Raw genomic sequence first — 26,194 nt, 5'->3', positions numbered from 1 at the left:
GCAAAGAGCTATCACCTATATAATAACCTCATATATACAAAGGTCCATATTGCGTAAGGTCAAGTAGATTATAAATTCTTGCATTAATGGGTCATTTCCTTTAAATATGTACCATGATTGGAAACATTTCAACAGACACATAGTTGGGATTTTTCATACTTTTATTTTATTGTTTTTATACAACGTTTAAGATACATTTATACTGTCACTCTTACCTTCAAATGCCAAAACAGAAGGCCATAGTTTAAATGGACAAGCTATGAAACCATCAGACTTTACAATGGACAGAAATTCCTAACTTCTGCTTCCTCAGATATTAAAAATGGTTGTAAATTAACAGAGCTCAAAGAAATGACACTCGGGAAATAACATATCAGCAATCTTGGCAGGCTTAAGAGAGTTGGATCCATTTATTGCAGAACAGTTTCATAAAGATGAAGGCCTGAAGAGATCATTATATTATCTATTGTTGATCTTCTCTATCTCACAGAACATCTGAAACGTTTCATCTAGTAATTAGGCTACAGTGTTCTAATACAGAAAAAATCCTAAGCTGCTATATATGCAGCAGACCACCACAAAGGCCAAGTGGGGAACTAATTATTGGCAAGATCAGACTTCATGATCCCACTAGGCAATTCATACACTGTTACTGCATATGAATTCTTCTGCAGCACTCTCATGATCAATTTGATTTTAAGCACTTGAACAAAGCTTAGGAACCAAACATTTATGAAAGTTTCCTATGTCACTTCAAACAGCTAAAACATGATTTGAACCCTGTAAAACATATACAACTCTGAGACATTTAAATCCAATTTATTTAGCTCCAAGTCAAAGAGAAATTAATGGCAGTTTATTGTCTTAAAGCATCCCATATAGAGGAATAGACATGAAGACTTATAATTGCAGGTGGGTAATCTTTAAAAGTTCAAAAATAGGAAGATGATGTTTCAGTTCTAAACTTAAAAGAAAAAAGAATTCAGATGAATTCTTAATATAAACCATAAGTGGCTATTAGAAAAACCAAACAGAGAAAGGAGGTCCTTACACTTCACTCGGGTTTGGCTTTGTTTAAAGGTAAGACCAAATGTCCAAAAAGATACAAAACACAGTAACACTCACTGAAGTAACAGGAAAGACATCGGTGACATTTTAAAATCCTTGTTACTAAAATCCACTAGCAAGACCAGAAAAAAAAAAAAAAAAAAGTATGGAGAAAATAAGCAGCAGGAATATTGCATCAGTGCAAACAAAGAAATCCTCAAAAAAGCTTACACAAAAACATAGTATTTGTAGGATGACATTAGAAACTTGTTTTGTGAACTATATAACCTCTGCCGTCTCTGTGCATTCTGATGTACTTCACTGTTTCTGTTTTGGGATCCTTCTGCTTTCCAACTCACCAGGACTACTTGCTCTTGGCTGTTTTGGCTGACGTCCCAGAGAAATAACGCCCTTGAGTTGAGTCTCAGAGTTCAAGAAGGAACAGGTGCTCAAGGGAATCTTCAACCTGGATCCCTAGCATAGCCTCTGATAGTACATGACTTTTTTTCCCCAAACCGGAAAATGGAATTGAGATACAGACAGCCTGAATGAAGGGCAAGAAAGCAATCTGTTCGAGACAAGAACTTGCTTATGTTTTTGTTGGTTTTTCCCTAATGTCACAGAAGTGCCCCTGAACTTAGGTTGTTCACCTCCTAACGGGACTTACCTAGCTTTCTACTTCATATTACCCTGGGTGCCTCACAGAAGCTTTCCTGATCAAATACAGAGCTCTGATTTCACTTCCAAAGTCATGGAAGTAAAGGAATCCACATTTTAAAAAAAAACAACACAGACACACACACCATCCAACACCCCCCCAAAAAAAAACCTGAACACCTGTACGACTATATTTTACTACTACAGGACATGTTTATCCAAAACTTGAACTTAAAATATGCCTCTGAATAAGACAGACAAAACGAAGTGAAATTAGACAAAACAGCGATGATGTTCTTCCCATTTACGTAACAGATTGTCAGTCAAAGGATGATAGAGGAAACCTTACAAAATCATCACTACTTCACTACTGTCTTCATGACCTGTGAACCAAGTCCTATGAATTTTATTTTCCTTACAAATAAAAAAAAAAAAGTTTTGTTCTGCACTGAATGAAATATTTAGTGCCAAGCAAAAGAATTTTTTAAATTTTTCATCTCAGCTAAAAAACTCCGAGACCTTTTGGTTCAATCAAAACAAAGCCCTCCCTCCTCCCGAATTTCTTGGCACTGAAGCTGTATTTGATTACTGAATCAAAGGTATAAAACAAACAAACAAATAAAACCCACCACACAGGGACCATACACTTTTAATTTTAAAATAAAAGATGCTACATTTCTCATGTCATGAGCCTTTTTTCATGTACTGTTTTGACTTTTGAAATGCTAAAATCCCTTGCCTAACAAAGAGACGTTTGATTGTCGCTCAAGCTAGCAACTCGTTTTCTTCTTACATTCACGTTTCTTTTGTCTTCTTTCCTCTTTCTTCACTATTCTGCTTCTAACACCCTATTAGATTAGCATGATTTGGTTTCCACTCCCTTTTTTTACAATAAGGCTGCTTTTAATAAAAAGGAGTCAGTGTCCTACTAATCACAGACCCTTAGGACATCTTCTTCACTTTTACTCTCCCCAATTTTTACTTTTGCTTCTTCCACAATTTACAATTTCCTTTTCACAGCCACCCCTCTCATTCATCTTCTGTTTAGTTTCAAGAACTATGTACTTTCCTGAAGTACCTCTTACACCGCTGATTTTCTTCCCTTTCTCACTTTCCCTATGTCTTTTTTAAGCTTGCATTTTTGGGTCATTACTTCTTTTCCCACTATTTTCTACTTCTAGATCATTTAATCATCACTAATAAAATTAAGTATTTAAAGATATTCTCATAGCTTTAAATACTTCACTCTCCCTTTCTGTTCATTCTGGAGCCTCAAAAGAAAAAAAAAACTAAACAAATTCCCTTAGCTGTTCTTACAATTCTTCATCGCAATTCTCTCATTCAACCCCACCTGTGAACATTTATTGTAAAGCATATACTTTACAATTTACAAATACCCCAAAATCAACTGATTTAATGCATTGTATTGAGAACTTTACAAGCTGAACAGAATGCATAAGGCTATTACTTGCCTTCCCATAAACACTTTAATTTTCAAAACAGCCCATGCTAAGTCCCAACAAACTGCTAGCACAAAAGATGTTTTTAACTATACCACTCTGTCAACAAATATTTGGGTTTTTCTGTTAGAAGACACTGATGATATGCACTCCCTTTTGCTCGTTGGTGTCTCATTCTTACTTATACCATGACATGTTGCAAAAGAAAGACTCCATATACTTTGGCCAACATTCATTTTAAACCTTTAGTTTCAAGTGTTTGGAGTACATAGTGTTTTACAATAGATTACAATATTACATGTCATTTTAATCATTATGCCTTAAAAGAAACAGAATATTCATTCTAACAAACTCAGTTTAAAACCGCACCCTAACCTCTCTGATACTTAGTTTGCAATTATTAAAACATAGAGAACACTCTAAATAATATGCTGGGAACACAATGTGGCAGACAGTTGAAACTGTATCCATAGTCAATTTTGGAAAATCGGGGGGGGGGGGGGGGGAAGGTGTTAAATAATTTTCTGATAATTTGAACTGGTCCAAAGATCACTTATTTGGAAAATAAAATTTAAAAAAAAGAAAAAAAAAGATAAAATCAAAGGGATTACAGTTTAAAGGAAGATCACTTGCTTTTTTAATTTTGTTCTATTTTACACTTTTAAACCTTAAGAGAATGGATTAACAGTTTCTTTATTTATCCTGATAATCCTATGCAGAGTCTTAAAATACCTAAGACTGTTTTGCTTGTTTTATTGGTTTCCTCCTATTTGTCTGCATATTGAACCTTGTTACAAAATAAACGACAGGGGTTTTTAGGATGAGCTAGTTTGTCGGGTTTTTTGTTTGTGTTTAACTGTGTCTGGATAACACCAAATCTAAATAAGGTATGGCCTTAATCTCTGACTCCATTCTGCATAACAACTAACAATAAAAGAGCAACTATCTTATTTTTAAACTAAAAGCATATGAAAGATTGAAGAAGTTGTTTTACCTTCCATTTCTTCCACAGGCACCTAAATCCTCAAAAATCTTGTGTATATACACAAGATGTCTCCTAGAAATGTTACCCTTAATTATACTACTTACAAAATTATGCATACAATTAAGCAAAAAGGAAATTAAACACAATATGAAACACTAATATAAAGGAAAAGAAACAAATCAAAAAGGCATGAAGACATTCAGAGTATACCAGGGTATACACAACTCAGTACCATGTTAACTTGGCAATGAGGCTATAACTGCAGAGGAAATAGTCTGCACATAACTTGCTTGCCCTAGCCATAAAAGACACACCCAGATTTGAAATAAAGATAATAGGTGTCTCAGCAAGATGGCATGTCACTGTTACATGAAGTTGATCTATGAAGTCATTTTCTTAGAATACTTACCACTAAATCCCAGTTATTTTGTTCAAGCAACGTTATAGCTTCATCGATATTTTCAATACCAGTACATGCCTAAAAAGAAAAAGAAGCAGTAAACAGAATTAAAAGCATTGATCAGAGTGTTAATACTTATAATTTAATTAATTTTAGGAGAATGACAGGAAAGGTATAGGTCTTTCATTTCTGTTAGGAAAGGATAATCCAGAAATCAGATTTCAAGTTTTAAACATTAAACATTTGGATATAACTCCCTGTTCCACCAGAGGACTCTTGTGCAACCTTGAGGAAGCCACCTAGGGAAGCAAGACAAAGTAGTTATTTCTAAAATTAGGACAATAGTGCTGTCCCATAAAGGTGTTTTGAGAATTCTACATTCAAAACTATGAAACACTTATACTACCTTAAAAGGGAGCACAAAAATACTTAAGGCTTAAAATGATGTTTAAGACAGCTGAAATATTCCATCTAAAGCCAGAAATACATAATAAACCCTACTGCCTCCACCATCATCTTATACCCCTACTCACTCTCAGTGATGCAGTGTAAGAATAAAAGAAGGTGGCATGTATGAATTTTTGATCAAAGTGCCAACTTACTACTGCATGTACAAATGAGTACCCCTTGTGAAACTATTTAAAATTAAGACTATACAATGAAAAATTTACAATGTTTTCCTTTCAAACAAAATGCTTGCATGTTGTTCTAGCCCTACACTCTGGCTTTACCTAGTTCAAGCAATCTAATACAATGGCATTTTTAAAGTAGTGATAACATCCCCAAAAAATGGTATTGTAAATTTAGCTTAATTCCAAATACAAGAGAGCACCTTTACCCAGCGAAAACCTTAATGCAGTATCCTCCTTTCTTTTTTTGATACCTATACCTTTTCAACTATTCAACTTCAGCAGGCAGAGCATTGCTATTCATTGCCACATATTTGCTACCGTTCACACCAAAGGATATCAGATATATTTCACCAGAAGGGAAAAATGGAAACAGTTAAGTTTCTTCCCGGAATTTATCTTTCATCCTAATCAAAGCTATGCTCTATATTCAAGCACACAAGAGGAGTTCAGACTTTTACAAGATCTGAAACATGATCATGTTCCTTCTGCTCTACCACAGTTATATAAAAAGAAGTTTATATAACTTTTATATAAAACTACATTAAAAAAATCCAACCTTTTAACAGTAATAATACAGAGTTAGATTGCAGCAGCAAACAGATCAGTTTTCTTGATTCCAAAGATATATAGTCCTGTTTTTCCTTTATGCAATAACACAAAAAGGGGACTAGGCACAAAACCAGACACTTTTTTTCTCCCAAGACATAAAAAGCCATCAGTTCATACATTTTCCATGCTCTGACTTTTCTCCCAATTTACAACAATGAAGACATAAAAAGTAGAAAAGAAATCACAGAGAAATTCAAAGCCAATTCTCTTTTCCCAAATTCAATGCTGAAGAGTTCCACACATATGAGGCATTACATGCAGTATGTCTACACAAAATGGACCAGTCTGGAGGACCGCGAGGATCACAAGAAGACATTTTAGAGATTTTTTTGCCTGCAGAGGGGAGGCAGCAGTTTCTATTGATCTGCAATGCTCTCAAGGCCAGACTGATTCTCTCTGAAACAAGACAAAATTTCGTCCATTGCTCACAGCATGCTGTGTTAATACTGAATTTCACCCACTCTTCATCAGGAATGCCAAAAAAATTTTTAAAAATACAGTTTTGCTCTTCAGAAGCATCATTTTGCCTTCTCTTCCATTACTTCCTGCAGTTACTTCTGAAGTTAAAAATGAGACGCTAACACATTCTATAGCAAATGAGAAGGTTATATACACTTACACCAGGCAAGCTTGAGGAGTGCAGGGCTTGAGCTTGTCATTTCTGAAATCACAGGAGGGTTCATACTACAATAAACCTGCCACTGAAATTGATGTCAATAGCTCTGCTGCAAAGTAGTCTTACTTTGAGAAAAAGTTTTGCAGAAGTGACAGCCTGAGGTTCGGTTTACAGTCAAGTGAAATACACTTAAAAATCTGGCCATTACAGAAATAAAGAGTTACTGTTTCTCATTTATCAGCCCTGCAAACTCTGTGTGACCTAAGAACTAAGTAGTGTTCCAACCTACAATAAGAACCTGACCAACAATGTGTTGTTTTCAGCCCTGGACTGTGCAGATGAAGTTGAGGAGAGGGTACTTAGAATTCAGGGCTCAAATACCAGTTTTAGTTGCCCCCTCTTCATATCATCCCTGCAGCTCAGCTGACTTGCAACTGTCCATATGCACACTCTTAGCCCATACTAACAGCAAATTGATTCAGCTCATTTTGGCATATTTTTATTTCAAGATCATAGAATCACAGAATATCTCAAGTTGGAAGGGACGCATAAGGATCATCAAGTCAAACTCCCTGCTCCTTGCAGGACTACCTAAAGCTAAACCATATGACTAAGAGCATCATCCAGATGCTCCTTGAACTCTTTTCTAAAAGAGCAGAATGGAATCATTAAGTTTGGAAAAGACCTCCCAGATCATCAAGTCCAACCGTCAACCCAACCATGCCCACTAAACCATGTCCTGAAGTGCCTTGTCTACGCGTTTCTTGAACACCTCCAGGGATGGTGACTCAACCACCTCCCTGAGCAGCCTGTTCCAAGGCCTGACAACCCTTTCAGTAAACTGAAATCCAGTTTTAGATAAACTAAACAAAATTAGCTTACCCTTCTGCCAGAGCACACAGTGAAAGTAGTTACCTCATCACAGCAGAGGCGGAGTAATTAAGCAACTAATTCACTTGTATGCCTGCATCCTTCCTAAATCATCTTGTTGGTGATTTACAATCTAAAATAGAACCTTGCTCTTGCTCTCTTAGCAATGCAGAGTCTTTGGGTAACAGGAATGGGCAGGTGTAAACACTAACTAAAAATCAAAACCATCAGAATTCTCAATACCCAAGAAAAGCAGTTTTGTTGAAAACCCTTGGAGCGTTTTTACAATCACTTTAAATGTTTGATTTTGAGGAGTTCTAAAACTAAGATTTCACTTTCCAGATGGACTGTTTTTGCTAGTTGTCAATAAAACAGAAAACAAACATTTCTGAATGCCAACAGTGAATAAGTGACTGCTACTTATCAATGTAACCACAAAATAGACATTCCAAGATCTTCTTCAACACCCTGTTAATGTCACACTTGCAGCAAACTAAGACTCTTCAGAATAGTATTTCAATATTCAGACACTACACACTACCACATACAAATCCTTGCCCCAAGTCATAATCCATCAGTAAGACCAAGAAAAAAACCAAAACAAAACCCAACCAAAAATTAACATTAGCTTTGTTTTAACTGCGTCATGTCATGGAAGGTAAATTCAAGAAAATCATCTGGTTTGCATGTCTTTAATTTTCCCTGAGAAATTAAGCACACAAGACAGGTAGTCCCTCACTGGCAAGCATGACGTGACATCAAGGGCTCTGTAGCAGCAGATTAGTCCCAGAACAACCTGGTACTGCTTCTGCCCTTGTTTTCTGTAGGGAAACACACACAGGAAACCAGCAGGTTCTGTGAGCACCAAAATTAACAAAGTCTGGTTCCTTGTGGGTTTGTCTCTCATCCCTAATTGCAAGGGATGATTTAAGCTTGTCCTATGGCTGGAGTATTTATAAGAGCTTCTTTTGATGGACTTCTTTCCGTGTTACCTGGCTGTATTTTCATGAAATTTGGAATAATTTAATTGGTATGAGCCCAGGGGACACTTGGGTACCATAAGGCTATATGCCTTACTTATCTAGGAAGGTAGACTAAAAGTCACGGGGTTTACTTACAATACATAAAAATGAGCAAAAAATCTTTATGTTTTTCATTCTACCCAAGCAAGAAACAAACAAAAAAAAATTGACTAGGAAAAAAAATCATGTTAAATTTGCACAGAAACAGAAGGAAAAAAAAACTTCAAAATATAGCAAAGTAGATGAGCTCCAAAGACGCAAAAACACATCTTTGTTGCTAAGCAAGTAAAGTGATACCCATTGAGGAGAATTTTTTTTTTTTATTCACAGGTTTTATTCAGCTTTATTTTCATGAGAGACCTACTTAATAAAAGGCATTAAATATTTTAGAAGAAAATTCCTACCAGAATACTACCAACTCTTGATTCAATCAACAACCAGCACATCCTCTAAGTCATCAAATTGAAAGAAACAAACCACCACAGACAAGGTAAAACCTTCAAGCCTTGCTGATTTGTAAACCTTTACACGTCAAAAAGAAACTGAAGAATTTTTCTGAAGGACAAAGGGGAAGAAATGGTAGAACAAGTTCCTTCTCCTCCTCCTCTCTGCATTTCCTCTAAATCTAGGATAGCATTTTTGCCCTTCACAGCAGCTCCAGTGACTGTGCAGTCCCTTCTGTGTTTTTTCAGACCACACAAGAGGAAAATGAATGTGAAGATGAGAAAACTATTGCTTTGCACTGAATGAATAAAATCAGATTCTGAAGATTAAAAGTTACTGAATGTTAAAACCACTTTCTTAGCATCCTGCTTTTTCAGGCCAGGTTAGGTGTTTCCACCAGGCAGATTTAGATTTGCATATAATAAAATTTCAGAGCACTTCTCCGAACCTTTTTCAGGTAGCTTCGCAGATTAACCATCACCTTAGTGGTGGAGAGCTTACCCTTGGAAAGATTCACAGCTAACCGTTAGGGGTCCTATTTAACTGGCACAGTAATCTTAATCACTGTTACATAAAAGGAGCAAAGTAGCCACTGAGGAAAAATTCACTAGGAGAAAAATCGGAGGGCTGACAGACTTCAAGGCATTCAAGACAAACCTAGGAGGTGCTTCCAGAAAGCTATAATGCAGGATGACAGACTTGCTCTTCTAAATCCCTTGCAGGGTGGTCTGACCCCAGCAGCCGTAACAGCTGGATCTGGGTTTTGAGACCCTCTGTGACCCCCCACCTCAACAGCGCAGGCTTTAGCCTACCTCCACATCACAGGAAAGCAGCTGACTTCCCCATCTGGCAGCAGCTGCTGTTGAAAATGCTCCTCCGGCACCTGCTGCAGAGATCCAGGCAGTTGTTACACAGCGAAGCTGGAAGGGACAACTGCTGCTCCTAACACAGAGAGCTGGGCTGTTACTTCTGCAAAAGCTGGGAAAGCAACAAACAGCTGTTGCTGACTCAAATACAGAGTCAGGCTACTGTTGCCCCGACAGATAGTGGGTGGCAGTTGTTGCACAGAAGCTGGGAGCAAATGGTATTTGGCAGCAAGACAGACTTTATCTCACCTGTGGCACCATTCCCCTCCTCGCCAAGGCAAAATGCAGCAGTCAAAAGTATCCAAAGACCACATTCAGCCTGACAGCCAGTAGTTGGATATGGAGGACTTAGAAGTCTGCCTCTCTCAACGGTATTGTTGAACAATTCCGTATTTCCTTTGACTACCAACAGTAGCTATATTTTCCCCAAACAGGGACCTCTAAGCTAACCCAAACTAGGCTTTAGCCTAGAACATTTTGCACAACAGGTTCAGGCCCATTAAAATCAGGCAGACAGATGGCTGTGAATTACACCATGCACCACTCTCTCCTGTAGAAGTCAGCTGGAAAAAATACCTCACTTTGTGCCTAACTAATCTCCACATGCACTCTGCAGTTAACATCCTCAGCTGCAGCCTCCTGCAGTAATTTAGAGCAGATGCAAATACAGGTACCATTACTCAGTCCACATAACCAAAAGGACAAAATTGGAGCCATAGCTCCAAGTACCCAGAACAGCAACAAACTCAGACAACTGATCCCTAGGGTAGAGTCACACCAGTTGTCAACTACAGACTTTTTCCCTCTCACTAATATCACATCCATCTGTCTCAGAATAAGACTAAGCTACTGTGATTCAATCTGATGCCTAGTCCTCAGACACCGAAACAGCTGATACAGACTCTCCTGTGCTGGATGAAAAAGGAGAAAAGAGCTTTCTGTCATCAGCATTTTGTTGCAACTGTAGCACAGCCCATCTTTTCTAATATTTATAAAAGTACAATGCCCAAAGAAACAACTACATTAAGGCACCAAAAGATTCAACAGGTGAGATCACCAAGGAAAAAAGCTTTCACCCTTCAGGACCTCCTACAAAACCCCAGGAAGCCAGCACTAATACACCTCCATCCACTGCAACAGCACAGACAGCACCCTAGGAAATGCTTACTTTTGAAAGTACCCAATAAATTTTTATCACTAGATACAGCAATGCAAGTAGAGCTAACCCTATTCCATAAGATATATGAGGTTTTAAAGAGAAATAAAAAACACTGGCAAAGAACAAATACTGTTAAAATCAATTTACTATCCCTTCGGTAACTTACTCTTCAAAAGATAAGAGCGATTAGGAGCATGGAAAACTCTTTTTGAATACAGGCCACTAACCTGCTCAGAAGGATGGCTGAATTCTCCAGGTCAGCAGCTTAAAAACAAAAAAAAAAAACCACTCGGAGCTGTTCTTAATAGCATATGAGATATAGCAAAGGATATTACTTACCTCCTTGCATACTTCCCCTGCAATATAACCAAAATTTAGTTTGCTGTTTTATTCACCTCTTCAATTACAACCAGACAGATCAGTTCACAGACACACTTCAGCTTCCTGTCAGGTTTTGCATATCTCTGAAGCCAGAGAGTCTGTAGCCTCTCTGGGCAGCTTGTTCCAGTGTTTCACCACCTTCACTGGGAATTTTTTTTTCCTTATATTTAATTATAATTTCCCTTGCTGTAACCTGTATCCACTGCCTCTCATCCTCGGACTGTGCAAGTCCAAGAGAAATTTGATTCTATATTGTCTGCTATCACCCACTGTATAGTTGAGACAGCAACTAGATCCTCCCTTAGCCTTCTCTTCCAGGCTACACAAACCAGCTCCCTTAACCTCATCTTTCACAAAATATGCTCCAGCCTCCTCCCTTCCTAGGCAGCCCTCCACTGGACTTGCTCCACTTTGTCAGTGGAGGGACTGATACTGGACACAGTAATCTGGTAGTAGTGGTCTCACCAAGCAGAGGGGAAGAATGGCCTCCCTCCGTCTGCTGGCATACTAGTGCAGCCCACTATGTGGCTACTAGGGCTAGAAGAATCCGTAATTCCCTTTCTAAGCATTCCTAATAAAAATCAGGTTTCTGGATGTACGATTTTTAAACAACTTGGGTTGTTTAAACAACTTGGGGTTGGCCCCAAGTTTCCTGTTTCTAGAGTGAAACATAGTAGCTTGCTTCCTCCACCTATCCCTTATGAGGACAGTAGCTCGGTAATCAAAGAAATAATTAAAAGGCTATAAAGCAGCCAAGGGCAGCTCCACATTGTATCTGCTAGAAGTCTACTCAAACCCAGAAAGCTTTAGGACACTAATTCACCTATGAGACATTAGTAAGTGAGAAAATTTTCTTGAAAATTCACACATACACTGTTGCAATGGTAATTACTTCAAAGCTACTGAAACAAAGCGTAACACTTGTTCCCCAAAAACAGGTAAAGTTAAACCAGTATGCTCAGCCAAGCAAGTAAGGGCTTTAGTACCATAATATCAGATTTAGGATCCATAACTCGCCTCTGGGCTATCAAGAGATTCGGCACATTTGGACACTCACAACTGAGATTTTTTTGGTACCTCGGCTCTGCTCATCCCAGAGTCCCACCTGTCTCAAGACCACCTCCACAGCCTGCAACACCAGCTACATACATGCCCCTCTGTGGCATCCCCTATCATTCTTACCTTGCAACAAACCTACTGATGTAATGAGACTGGTCTTGTTATGAGTCATCCGTGGTTATTAAATTAACTTTTACTTCTTTCTGTTTCAGACAAACACTTGAAAAAAAACATCCAGGCATATCGACTGAGACGCAAACTGAAAGGTCACCTACTGCAAGCATCTAAACGAAGAGATAAGAATGCTTCTCTGTTTTTACATAACTCAGAAGACCATCTGGTAAAAATTAAGCAGATTCACCAGCTGTTCGCGTAAGAAAAACAAGCTAATAGACTTACCAGTATCAGAAATTGAGAAAGGGTTTAGGCAAATATGCCGGGCTAAAGTTTTGCCCAATGCGTTTCAACTCCCACCCCCAACTATTTACCAAGCTTCATTGTTGTACTATTTGCGCACCACTTTAAGCAACATTCTGAAGTAAGGAAGCATTAGTCCCTTTCTACAGAAGGAATAGGGAGGAAAAAAAGAAAAAATGCTATTTCTGAAGGTCACAGAAGACATTTCTACCTATTAGTTACCAAGCAGACAAGAGCAAACTTTGCCCGTGCTCCGAGATGACTGCGAGCCTTCTGAACAAAGCAAGCAGGGTACAAAGTCTAAACCGGTAGCATGAAGCTCTAACCACTTCTTAGCAGAACTAGCTAACTTGGCACCACACTAACCACTTTCAAATGGTTTCCAGCAGACTTTGAACACTCTCAAGACTCTGGAGGAAATTCTGCTTCCAGAATACCACGAACGCACATCCCTAGGAAGCCCATGAGCTGAGCCAAGACATGAACTCTAGCCTCCCAAGCCCCATGCTAACACTCTAGCGTTTAAGCCACATGCGCTACACACAAAGAGCAGTGCTCAAACTGAATTAAAAACCAAAACAAAACAAAAGTCAGTACCCATTAATTAGTACTCTGGACTACTAAACCCATTTGTCTTTTCTGAGGACTGAAGACAGCCTTTACCCAACAACTACAAAAAGCTTTAGTTAGGATTATCCCAAAGGTTCTCTGCTTGTTTAATGCTTTATTAAAAGTATCTCAGTGAAGGTAAAAACCCAATGATTTCCTGAATCACGGTCATTTTGCTTTTACAGTATCTTATACTTTATCACATGAGAAGAAAAACTGATGGAAAACAGAAAAGAACTGCTGGGGTCAGACACACACTGTTGCTTACTGGATATTTGTAGTCATCTCCTTTCTCCTCATTGCCTCAGAAGTAGTAGAACCTTAAAAACAACTGAAGAATAAATAAAAGCCATTTTGTAGATAAGCACACAAAGGAAGAGTACTAATCCATACAAAAAATATTTTCCTCAACATTCCACAAACACTTATACTTTTTTTGGTAAAGAACAGGACCACAAGGAACAGACATATTCTTCAAAACCTGGAAATGGTATCCAAAATAGGGAAACAGAAGAACAGTCAAATCCCAGCAAAGCACAGGTCATACCATAATGCAGGCCAACAAGGACTGCTTAAAAAAAAATAAAAATCTAAAGACATAAAAATTATATCAACTTTTAAAAGCATTAGGACAAGGAAGCCTGTCAGCAAGTCAGTGGGACCAAAGGAAGAAGATACTAAAGAAGTATTCAAAGAAGGTAAGGGCATATCGTAAAAGCTAAATTAATTCTGTGCACTCATATTCACTACAGAGAAACTTGGAGACCATCCTATAACAAAGCTGCTCTTTACTGAGAACTCTCTCATCCTAAAGTGTCAGCAGAGACATATAGAACAAACCACCAGGACCATATGATAGTCCCCAGAATTTTCAAGGAACTGAAATATGAATTTTGTGTTGTTTTGGTTTTTTTACACAGACTGCTCTTTAAATCAGCCTTAACTAAAGGTTAAATCAACCTCACATTCCCACAGTGTTGACATTAGCTTTTTGGTGAATTTTACTGGGGTACAAACCAGAAGGCATTAAGATTTCTACAGTTCAGACACATTTGACTTCTGTACCATAAGAAATAGCAGAAATGCCAATAAAGTATATAGAATAGAATTAGTATATACATGAATATATATGACATACTGAGGAAAAGCGAACACAGCTTCTACAGAGCAAACTCACACATCACAAAACTACTCAGATGTCTCTGAGGAACTTAGTGAGTTGAAGAACACAAGACTAACTCAAGCTGACACAGTTCATTTCCAAAAGTCTTATAACGAACCCCATCATCAAGGTCTTAAAGTGCTGAGTTCCAGAAACTAGGATGAGGCAAATCCATTCAAATCCTGTTTGTTTCAGTTCTTTCCTAAGAACCAGCCACTGCTGCAGATGAGACATTAGGCCAGCTGGGTCTTCGACGTGAGCTGATATGGCACCTTTGATATTTGCTCACACAAACAACCTGACCTTTAAAAAGAATAATAATAATAGAGGTGACTCAGTTTTGGAGTTCTTGTCTTTACAAACTGTTTCCTGCAATAGGTAAAATATGAAACCTATATTAAGTAACTCAAGGGCTAACGTAGTCTGTTCTAGTTTCAAAACATCTCTTAAGACCTTCAGCTTTAATGAATTATCTTTTGAAAGCATAACTACTCCCACAGAACAAAGACCTGCTCAACCAGTTAGACATAGAGGACCAGCAGATGACTACTTTGATAGACGAAACAACATGTAATGCATACATTAGGACTTTGAGCAGTTGTTTTTACAATTGCACATTATCAAGTCAACTCTAAAAAATGGGCTTAATTAGTAGGTATTAATCCAGTCAGTAAGCATGTCATTTCCTTTCATCCAAATGATGAGGGACAAATAAAATGTTAGGTACTTCTCCAGGCTTTTCATTCTAGTTCTTACAGTAGTTAAAAGAAAGGAATCACCTAATGGCTGCTCCACAAACACACAGACTTACCCACTGACTAGAAAAATATGAAATCCTATCAAAGATTTGCCATGTGGTTCCTTTAATAGGCTATTAACTCTTGCTTCTAGTAGGGAAACGCATAAAAACTAGGCTTGCAATGGTAACTGAACCATGAGAACTGTCCAAACAGAGGGGGGAATTCTACCCTTTCAGACTTCCCAGCACCAATTCAATATTCTGAAAATGGGAAATTCTCAGGACCCCTTAAGACATGTAGCAGCTCACTCAAATCCTCATCCTCTCCTTTCCCACACCTCCTTCCACACAAAAACATGAACTCGATAAGTGTGTTTATTTTAAATGATCTTTGCTTACCAAGAAATATTAGCCATATTTTCTTTTCAATGTGTCAAATAACTTCCACATTACCTCTCAATGAAAGCACATTCCTAGCCTCTAGGAGTACATATAATTAATAATTTCAATATTATAATTAGTATTAGTTGTCATGGCATTTGTAAAAGGATCCTGCAGCTACCACCTCTCAATCTGTTTCAGTGACCTACTAACCCAAATACCTATATGAATGGGCTGATGGAAATGGTGACATGTTTACTATGATGTGAAGAGTCTTTTCAAGGTAATTGAATGAAAAGAACAGCATAAACCTCTTTCTAAAGATGAACCAGTGCTCCAGTGGTAAACTGTTTAGGTTCTTACAGCAGGGCTGTAATGCACACCAATCATAGTGTCCTCTTTCTTCTCTATAAAAGTCAGATAGTATTTCTAATTAAATATCTGTCCTTATATAAGAGAAATTAGCTGGCTTTTCCATGAACAGCTATCAGTGGAAACATCCAAGTTATCATGTTTCTAAACGGACATTGCTCTTACTCCAATTTCTTATTTGTGACTCTGGAATCCACTTCGCCTTCAGTTTAAAGGCCTTTGTTCTGATGAACGTGAGCTTTGGAATTACAGCTGAGTCTAAAAAGTATCTAAAGAAATTAAACTGTTGCTTCTTCAGAAACACACAAAGGACAAATTAATACAAGCGATGGTCTTGGTAGCAGACAACAATGAAAATAACCAAATTAAAACACACTAAGCATGCAGTATGCTTTTATTGTGTCTCTTGACCCTAAGGCCATTTACAGCAAACAAAACCAATTGTGTTGCAAACCAAGAGGTCCAACTACCAGTTCCAACACTGTTACTGACAGCGTAATGCACAAAATTACAAGATGCGATAAAAAGCAACAAGGATTAAAAAGAATTATAATCAAAATGTAAATTAAGAGGCCTCATAGGTATGAGCTTCACCATTCTACAGTATCCTAAGGTCCTCTTTTTCACACTGAAAAACGGCCCTGTTAACTATTTCAAAATTTAGCTATGGATATAGTAACCTATATCCACAAAAAAAAGGTCAGGCGAAGCAGTGCTGAGTACCTTGACACCTAGTTATTAGAAACTTAGCAGAGCCCACTTTTACCTGAAGATACCCAGTATGAGGGGGTTGTAGGAACAAACCTGTCTATCCCAAACCCTGATTTCTAATCTACAGAGTACTGGATTTCCTTCCAACTACTACGGAGAGAGCTGCAGAGCTCAGCCTAGCAGGTGTGCTCTGGGAGCACCCACTGCATTATATTCTACCAAGAGGCCACACAAAAGAATGGTTTGGTATAAGCAAGACTGAGGTTTTAAGCTCAGACAGATCTGAACACATATAAATCCAGATATTGAGGTGCCTAGGGAGACTTTCTGATGAAAATGTAGGCCCCCAAGAACTTTAAACATAAGTTGAAGGACACTTTCCAAAGATTTAAACTTTGATTGGAAGTCTCTTCAGCACCTGTTTTTTGTTGAAGACCTTGTTCCAACTGAATTGCCAAACACTTCACAGAAAGTCTGCAAAGAAATCAAGAACGGTCCTTTCTGCTCCAATGCTTTAATGACAAAACAACACAATTTCTTTCAGAAATCAACATTAAGGACATCAAGTTTGCTATTTGCTCAAAACCCCTTTGTGGATGGTTTACCCTTACATAAAATGGTTGAAACACTCTTTCCAGCCCCCAGCATAAGCCACGGTCCAGGGCAAGAATCAACAGTACCGCCTCAAAGCTGTTCTGGTATCTGCCTACCTTTTTCACCCACCAAATTTTCATACTGGCAATAACTTAAAAGTGACAGAAAACCTGAGCCAGCATGCCAACACAAACAGAAGAAAGCAAAGCTCCCTTAGCACCCCCCCAAAAAATTAATACACACGTAAATTCTGCACATAGACTGTTAGACAGTGAAAACAGTGTGCATAACAGAGATAACCTTGTACAGGGCTAAAGCAGGCAGATGATTTTCATAACCACCAAAAAAAAAAAAAAAAATCTTTAAGAGTATATCTTGTTATCTTGTCAGTTATTTAACAGCACTGTTTTAACTTCCAAGTGAAAAAGATTCTCCAGTTTCTTTAATTTTAGCTATTCCAGAAGGAAATGAGTAGTTTGAATTATGGTTACATTTAAAAAAAATAAAATTAAGAATAATAACCTGATGTATCAATGTCATGGTCAATTTTATAACTGAAAACATGATTATCTAGCATGCTTTCTCACCTTTCTGTAACTGATGGCAATGAGGTTCTTCCTTCCCCATTCCCCCTTGCTCCTCCCCCAAACCTCTGGTTTTATGAAAAAGACTGACACAAAGGTGAAGCTTCAAAAAAAGGGTATTTTTATATACAAGCGTGTTAATCATACCAAAGCAGTCTATTACTCAGTTTAAAAAAAAAAAAGGTAAAAAGAAAAAACCTCACATAACTTTATTTCACAATTAACATAGATGAAAGACAGAGGGAAGTAGAAGAGAACTCTTAGATATCTGTTGTTTCGATGGGAGCAGGGATTTTTTGATTTTTGCTATTCCACACCAAAGCCTTCCCACCCAGACCAAATCTTGAGCTACTTATTTATTTGGTCACTGAAAACTGTGAATTCCATTAAAACTTTCCTTCTGAAGCTTCATGTGCCAGATGTTCTTGAAATATATGGACACTCAGGAGCTAGCAACTCCAACCCTTAGGCCCACTCTACATTTAGAGCTGTTGTGAGGACAACCACGTAACATGAATAAAGTGGTCCTATAGGTGGACATAACTTATAATGACAAAAAGGTATTCTTGCTAATTTTAGTCCCCATCCTAAATGAAGCTGTAAAAAAAAAAAAAAAAAGGAAAGGTGCTAGCATACAAAAATGTCGACATCTGACACTTCTGCCAATACTCAAAGATTGTTTTTCATTCCTGAACATTTTAACTATGCCAATTTAACTAATTCAATGCAACTAAAGTTTGCAATTTAAAAAAAAAAAAAGAAAAAAAAAGAAATATCTAGTTTCTTTATAATGAAAAGTGGATCCCAAACTGCATACATCATTAATATATTTGTATCATGTGAGTACCTGGGTATCCCACTGGAGATGGAAGAACATTTTGCAGTTAAACACCGCAAACAAAAGAACAGAGATGTCAACAGAAATTGGTAGAAATTATATGCCCTTATTTCCCCCAGTATGTGAGGTATGTTGCAGCACCACTCATTTACCAATTCACATACAGTTACCTTTTTAAAAGAATTTATGCTACAAACACAAGCTGTTGGTTTTTTTCCTATGGAGTTTTTCCTATATGCAATGACACTTTGTGGAGAAATTCTGAACTGCATTTCAGTAAAACAGCTAAAACTTGTTTGTGCGCTTAACTCCAATACTTTGGCTGCTTCCACTGAAAACAATCAGACTACTCATGTATAAAGCTAAACTTCTGCATAATCTTTCCTAAGTGAGGGCCTAAGAAGGAAAAGTTAGACAGGTTGCTTATACAGCCCACATGCATGAATATGTGCTTTGTACTCCTTGGGTAGCATACAGTAACCTCATTAAAAAAGGGAAGGGAAAAAAATAATTATAAACCACACAGAACAGGCTTAAATTGTTTTGAGACATTAAGAAAAAATATTTTGGCAGATCACTTACTGTGTTTTACTCTATAGGTAAAATATTTTATAAAATTATTCAATGTTTGTATGTGTATATATGTATGTATACAAAATATTTCTAAAAACTGTTTCTCTTTAGTACCTCAGAATGAAGAAGTAACCTGTTACAACTATCAGAGCTAAAAGCAAAGACCAAATGCAATACAAGATCCTGCTCTAGTTGAAATCAATGGCAAAATCCCTAATGGCTTTGAAAGATACAAAATAAGTCCACGAAAGCTTTGCAAAAGCATCCAACATCAGTATACTTATGCCCTCACTGAAAATTTTTTTATGGGGAGGGAAAAACCTTTCAAGTTTTAAAAGTTCAAAGACCACTGCTCTATGCCTCTTAAATGTAACTTGGGAAAGGCAAGGGTGAAATGGTGATGGAAGTTTCCCTCCCAATTTAATTCAGCAAAGATTAGCTGAACAAAGTTACAAAAAATTTCTTTTAAAATTTCCAATGCGCACAACATTCTTCAACAAGATACCTCACACAAATATAGAAGATGGCAGCAGAACTCTGAGAAACTTATTTATTAATTAAAAAGTACAGAAAATATAGAAGGGAAAATCATGCAGAATTACTTCGCACATGTTTTATTTTCCATTTTGAAGTCTTAGTGAGTGAGTTGTAAATTCCATCAAGTATTTAAAATACCCAAAATCCTTTACCATTTCGTAACAGTCTAAAGATACGAGGCCTAATAATGATTGACATTGTCCTTTACGAATCTGAAGCCTTAACAGCATGACAAATGACAGTTCAGTGTTTCAGAATCAGGGATAAACTTGATGTTATTTTAAAAAAAGAAGAAAAAAAAGAGCATGAAACAGAAAAACAAAGTTGTCTGCTGAAATACAAGAGAAAAGGTTTGGGTTCTTTTTAAATAAGCATTGTTACATGATAAAATATTTCCTGGGTCCTAGGTTCAGACACACTATGTTGTCCTCGATCTACAACTGGTTTCTGTGACTCCACTGTCCATCTGCAAGTTTGCAATAATACTTACTTGTGTTCGTGGTACCAAACACTGCAGGTGCTCTTACACCTTTATTAATTGGTTTCAAAACCCAAGCACAAAAATACTGCAGAACTGCAAAATCCCACTGACACTAAAAACTTGGGAAGTGGATACAGACTGAAAACGCTATTAAAAAAAAAAAAAATCTTACATTTACCAGCCACTAACTTAATCATCATCTGGGATTCCTGAATGTAAACCTGTTTCAGCTAATAATGTGGGATTCCATAAGAGTCTGTCTCCACTAGCATGAGTGCAGAATTGGCGTCCCAGTTTCCTTTTACACAGTGTATTGTTACTGGAAGAACTCCTTTATGAAACCCCAGCCTCAAAATTGAGACATCACTCCTTACGCACACAAAAGTATCTCCAAGAACAAGAAAATAAATGATCATTATAGAAACATTTGTTAAACGTTTTAATAAATATGGATGTAAGATACTCAGGTACAGAAAGGGAAAACATTTCCCTGTTATCAGCTGGGAACTCCGCATGTTACATCACTGAGATATCAGATTCCTTTTGCAAAAGAGGAATTACATAATGTACACTACAGTCACCCTACCTGTAATTCCAAAGAGACATTCTTGTTAAACACACACACACAGAGTGAATGGATTACTTTTTTTAAACTAAATCAAATAGTTTCACTGCTAACAGCTGAGAAACAGTCTTTTAAGAAGTTGAACATACAAACAGCAGTTTTACAACTCAATCCCAGAATATCCAGGAGCCTACCCATGTAAGAACAACCGCTGCAAATGGACAAAGCTTAAAAAAAAAAAAAAAATTCATTGAAAAGCAAATATTAAAAAGGTATACACAAATATAATCTGATACCCTTCCAAGCTGCTTTTGGCTCTCCCCACTATTTCAAATGCAGGTATCTTCCACTTTTTTGTTTACTTGTTCTCAGAAAAACAATACAGAAACAAGCGATATTAAGAAACAATATACTGAACAGATTAACCAGGCTCCCGAACACATCACTTTTATTTAGAGAAGGACTTTATTCTGGCAATAAGATTTAAGAGTTTGAAGTTAAGTTATAACCCTTTTGTAGGGAGGACAGAAGGTGACAAAGAACTTTTACGGGCATATTTCTCCTTTCTACACAAACATGTTGTTTGGAATGGGGTGGGAAGAGTTCTACCATCATTACAACAGTCATAGGCTGAGGCAGCCATGAAGTTAGTGTTGATGTTATAATGGAAACACCTCTGTTCAGCGTTAATCTGTAGTACCGGTAAGTGATTCATTATAAACACTGTGACAAATCATGAGGAGCGATGAGTTTTGTATCCTCCCTGGCATTTGCCTCTTCCAAGTGAGCTGGCTCACAGCTGTCCCAGGGCCTGGGTGGTTGTAGAGGGTTTGAACAAGCAAAGTGGATGAAAATGCTTTTTTTTTTTTTTATTAAAAACTGAAACTCTCTTAAGTTAAAGACATTTTGTTCACGCACCTTGAGAGAAGAGGGCACATGTTCCCCATTTCTGACAAAAAAAAAAGAAAGAAAGAAAGAAAGAGCGGAGGCGTTGGAGGGTGGGCTTCACACCCGCCACCCCGGACCTTCCCACAAAGAACAAGCAGCACAGCAACGAGGAGAAAGAGAAAAGCAGCGAGAGGCCACGGTTGCGTGGCGGCGGCGGCTTGAAATTTACCTGGAAATCAGCCAATATCATTTCTCGGTCCATGTTGGACGCCATTGCAGCCAGCTGCGTCCCCGGCTCTGCTCTGACCCGCGCACCTGGAGCTGCTGCCGGCGAGGACGGGGCAGGGTGGGAGCTAGGAGCTCATCGAGGCGCCGGGTTCCTCTCAGGCTCCCGCGGTCGCCCCCGGGCTGCCCCACCTGGCAGCTCCGCGGCGGTCGGGGGGGCGCGGCGGCGGCGGCGGCGGCCGGTAGAGAAGGGGAGGGGAAGGGAAGGGAGGAGAGAGGCGGGCAGGGGGCCGGGAGCGGGCCGGGGCCGGGAGCGGGCAGCGCTGCCTCAGCTGCTGGCCCGGAGAGGAGGAGGAGGAGGAGGAGGAGGAGAAGAAGAAGGAGGAGGAGGAGGAGGAGGCAGCGCCGCTCCCTCCCTGCCTCCACAGCGCCTGTCGCACATTTTGCCTGTCATTGAGGTCGCAAAGAGGCGCTTTGCGGCCGGCACGTGACCACCCTCCTGTCAAGCGCTCGCGAAGCCGGGGAGGGGGTGGGGCCGCGCCTTCCCGGCAGCCGGCGGCCACTGCCCACCGCTCCCCCCCCCCCCCCCCCGCGGCCCCGGTTCCCGCGGGAAGGGAGAGGAGAGGTGGGGAGGGGGCGCGAGAGGAGCCCCCGCCGCTGAAGCCGGCGGAAGGTGCCGGCGCCGGGTCGCGGGGTCACGGGCGCCCGGTCGGTCGGTCGGTCCGGGCGAGCGGCGGAGGGAGCTCCGCGGCCGGCGCGCGGGCCTTTCCTGAGGCGACCGACCGCCTCGGCCTCCCGGGAGTCAACGGCTGCGGCCCCGGCCCGGCCTCAGGGGACGGGGGCGGCTCCTCCGAGCCGCCGGGGCGGCTCCGGCCCCCCCGGCTCGGCCCGGCCGAGGGCAGCGCTGCCCCGGGGGCTGACCCCCGTCCCCGTCCCCGGCGGCGGCTGCTCCTCGGGCCCGGCGGCGGCGCGGGGCGGCCCGGCCGGGCTCGGCCGCCGGCTGCGGCCTAACGGGTCGGTGCGGCCCTGAGTGCAGGCAGCCCGGGCCGGGCCCGCCATCCGCGGGGCTGGGGGGGGGGGGGGACAAGGGCCGCCGCAGCCGCCGTCCGGAGGGCGGCTCTGCCTCCCCGTGCGGGAGCGGGGCATCCCTCCGCGTCCCCGGGGACAGGGCGGGATGGCGTCGCTGAATACAGCGGCTCCGTCCCCGGAGCGGTTTGCGTCTGCTCTGACAACCCGTAACTTTGGGCTCGCGAGTGACCCGAACCTCCCCGGGGCGGGGGGCACGCACCGATTGGGGCCGGGAAGGGGGGGGGGGGTGAGCTCGGGAAAACGCTGATTTTCCCCGTCTTCGTGCTTCTCTCAAAGAAGGAAAAGCATTTCTCACAGGTTTCTTGAGCCAACAGACCGTGATCTGCACAGCGGCCCTCAAGCTTAGCACTCCAGCTCTGTAAGATGCAATTGCCTTATATACCATGGATAATTTTTTAAGTAATGCAAATCTAACTGTAATTAATGCTTTTTAAGTCTGCCTCCTACAACTTGATGCTGTTCACCTACCCCCTTAGCGCTGACATGAAACGCAAATGCGCATTCGGACACCAATTTGCTAATCAGTCCTTCTGTTCTTTGTGTGGGTGTTGCAGCTACCTGACGTCACGGGTACATCGAGCACCTTTCCTGTTAGCTAATAAAGCTCCATGATGATAATCTTGGAACCAAGTTATTTTGCTGTTTTTAGGAAACACCGTTCTTTATTATAGTTTTTCTCCTCCATCCGCGAGGGTTATAGATGAGTTTTTGAGAGCCTGCGAGCTCCCTGCTGCCTGCCGCAGCCGCTGGGCTGGCACCAGGGAGAGGAGAGCGGCGGGGAGGGGAGGACGGGGACACGGGACACAGCGCGACCGCCCACCGCGGCGGGGTCCGTCGGTGGGGAGAGACCGGGAACAAACGCTGCATGCGGATAGGGACGTATAAAAAGTTAAACTGTACCTTCAGGAGAGTCCGTGTTCCCAAGAAAACTACTCCCGGGAATTGTTTGCGGGCGCTGCTGGGGAGCGTGGGCTGCAGGGCAGCTGGGGCGGGGGACTAGCGGCAGAGGCAGAGTCGTTCAAGGTCTCCGGGCGGGTTGAGGCCACGCTGAAATGCCACTTACGATGCAAAGCCAGAGCATCAGAGAAGTTGGATTTTCTGTTTTATCCTGTTCCTGCCTTAGTTTATGTTGGCAGGGTTTGCCAAGGGGTTTTTATTGCCCACTGACGTTAGCTTAACAATTCGAGCTCCCCACCACCGACCGGAGGGATGATAAAGCAATTGCCCTCACACCTGCCCTTTTTTTTTTTTCCACGGGGTTGATGTTACAGGCAGTTCTGTACTAGGTACGAGGTATGGTGCAATGCCAGGGACAGCCTATGCTAAATTACAAACAAATCCACCCACACATTACTAGAGAGTAACTATAATAAAGGCTGAAAAGCGAGTTTTAGCAATTGGGTTAAAGCCAATTAATTCCTGGCACGAACTGAAGCTATAGGTGTGTTGTCAAGATTAGTTACACGGCGTTCACATCTATTACAGCCATATTTTAAATAATGATATCTGTATTAGATCAAAACAGGAAGGAATTGATCCAGAACGTGAAGAAAAAGTGAAAAGCTGCACGTGCCCCACATCACAGAAAGTTCACAGTCAAGTCACAGCAAAAGTTTCTATTCTTCTCACAACCCCTCACTCCGAGCCACTCGAGGTGGGTTTTTTATCCCCTCCAACGAGTGTCAGACACATTAGAGCTGCTTATTTTCCTCCTCCTTGTGATACCCGGCAATAATGCCTCCCTCCAGAAGGTGTTTTGGCTGCTGATTTTGGAGCCAATTAGGGCAACTCCTTCTGTTTTAGGAGGGGTACCTTTATCATTCTTGAGAGGAAATGATGAGGATTAATGAGCTGCTTTCTGCAAAGATTTTTGACAGTCCCACATGGTGAAGGAGGTTTGACAGCGTTTTCTGGCCAGGCAGCTTTACTTGCAGGAGGCCTGCAGCACCCCAGCTACACGTTACTTAGTTATTTTTATGTGGTGTGATGAACAGAAGATGGGGGCTTTATTCTGAACTGTAAACCAAACCAAAAAAAAAAAAAAGAAAAAAAAAACCACCAAACAGAAAAAGAAAATGGGAGACTGTTGTAAGACTTGCAGGTCTAATTCAGCAAGAAGTTGGCAACAGGTAACGCCACCAAAGCCTGTGGATTTTAGGCACTGATCAGTCACGAAATAAGTCATTTACAAGCCATCTGACTGAATGTTCGAAGTTTTGCATATAAATTCCTTCCTCATGCAGAAAAGCAACTACATTTGAATATACGGATGCTATGTATACGCGTGTAGTTCTAGAGTTAACTTTGAGGGAAATTATCTTTCGTATTTTTGTTTACAAAACCGTTAGCACTCTTACTTCTGGCCGAGAATTACCGTAGTGAGGCCCTTCAAAATTACACGCTTTTTCCCCCCCTTTAGTGGGAGCGTGAGTGAGGGTCAGCTGATAATTTGAGCAAAGCTGCTTCCCCTGCTCCGTGTGCAGGCGGTCCGTTCCCTGTCACCCTCGTATTTCCACAAACAAGTGTGGGAATCGCTACGGGAGAACGTCATGGCGAAGCGAGAAGCAACCGCAGTCGGAAGGAGAGCCGGGGGCAGAAGTCACCCCGGCTTCCTCCGGCTGCCCGGGTTGCGGGTTCATCCCAGTAGAACTGGTCGTGTCTCTGGAAGTCAGGCCCCGGCCGCCTGCCGCCCCTGCCCGGCTGGCCGCGGCGGGTTTCCCCGCAGAGCGGCGCGGGAGGAGCCGGCGTGACCGCCGGGCAGGTTCCCTCGCTAACGCACCTCCCCGGGCTGCCGCCTCACGCGTGTTTACATTCAAATTCGCTTTCCCGTAGCGGTCACGCAGAAAACAGACGAGCGGGTCGCCTCGGCCGCCGAGAGGTGACGGGGGCTTCTCGGGGGAGCCGTGACATTGCGCCTTACCTCTCGGAGGGTTCGCTTCGGCGGACCTCAGCCTCCCGAGGGTCCCTGAAACTTAAAGCAATCCGGCCATTAGGGCAGTTTTAAGACACCCTTAGGCGGAGTGGCAACCCCACCTCCGTCCTGTGCCGTCCTCGCTCCCTCGCCCTTTGCAGGAAAAGCGAAGCCCTCGCGTCTTTCTCGGCGGCTGGGTGCCTCCCCCCCCAAAATGGCACTTTCACATCAATCAAGGCCCCCGGCAAAGCGTGTGCTGCCGCGGACGGTCGCCTTCCACCGCCAAGACAACTCGCCATTGACCCTTCCTC

The 26,194-nt window shown here is 41.1% G+C and overlaps 1 protein-coding gene across 2 annotated transcripts in view; it reads right to left on the bottom strand.

Annotated features, from left to right (window-relative positions):
- FAF1 (Fas associated factor 1) overlaps positions 1 to 26,079 on the bottom strand; it is a 177,194-nt gene extending 151,115 nt beyond the window's left edge. Inside the window, exons 1-2 of one of the 2 annotated variants that reach the window (XM_069788767.1) lie at positions 25,893 to 26,079; positions 4,559 to 4,627 (exon numbers count right to left, since the gene is read on the bottom strand). Coding sequence is in view for 1 of the 2 variants with exons in the window: in XM_069788766.1 (XP_069644867.1) it covers positions 4,559 to 4,627; positions 21,888 to 21,932 (114 nt within the window). In the remaining variant the exon portion in view is untranslated. Of the gene's footprint in view, positions 1 to 4,558; positions 4,628 to 21,887; positions 22,343 to 25,892 lie in introns of those variants that run through there. The other variant, XM_069788766.1, reaches the window with a different exon arrangement.
- Positions 26,080 to 26,194: the final 115 nt, after the last annotated feature.

Source organism: Haliaeetus albicilla, chromosome 8 (assembly GCF_947461875.1).
Source record: "Haliaeetus albicilla chromosome 8, bHalAlb1.1, whole genome shotgun sequence".
NCBI classification, from domain to species: domain Eukaryota; kingdom Metazoa; phylum Chordata; class Aves; order Accipitriformes; family Accipitridae; genus Haliaeetus; species Haliaeetus albicilla.
Note: the sequence above shows the minus strand (reverse complement) of the source record. Positions and strands in the feature narration are given on the sequence as shown.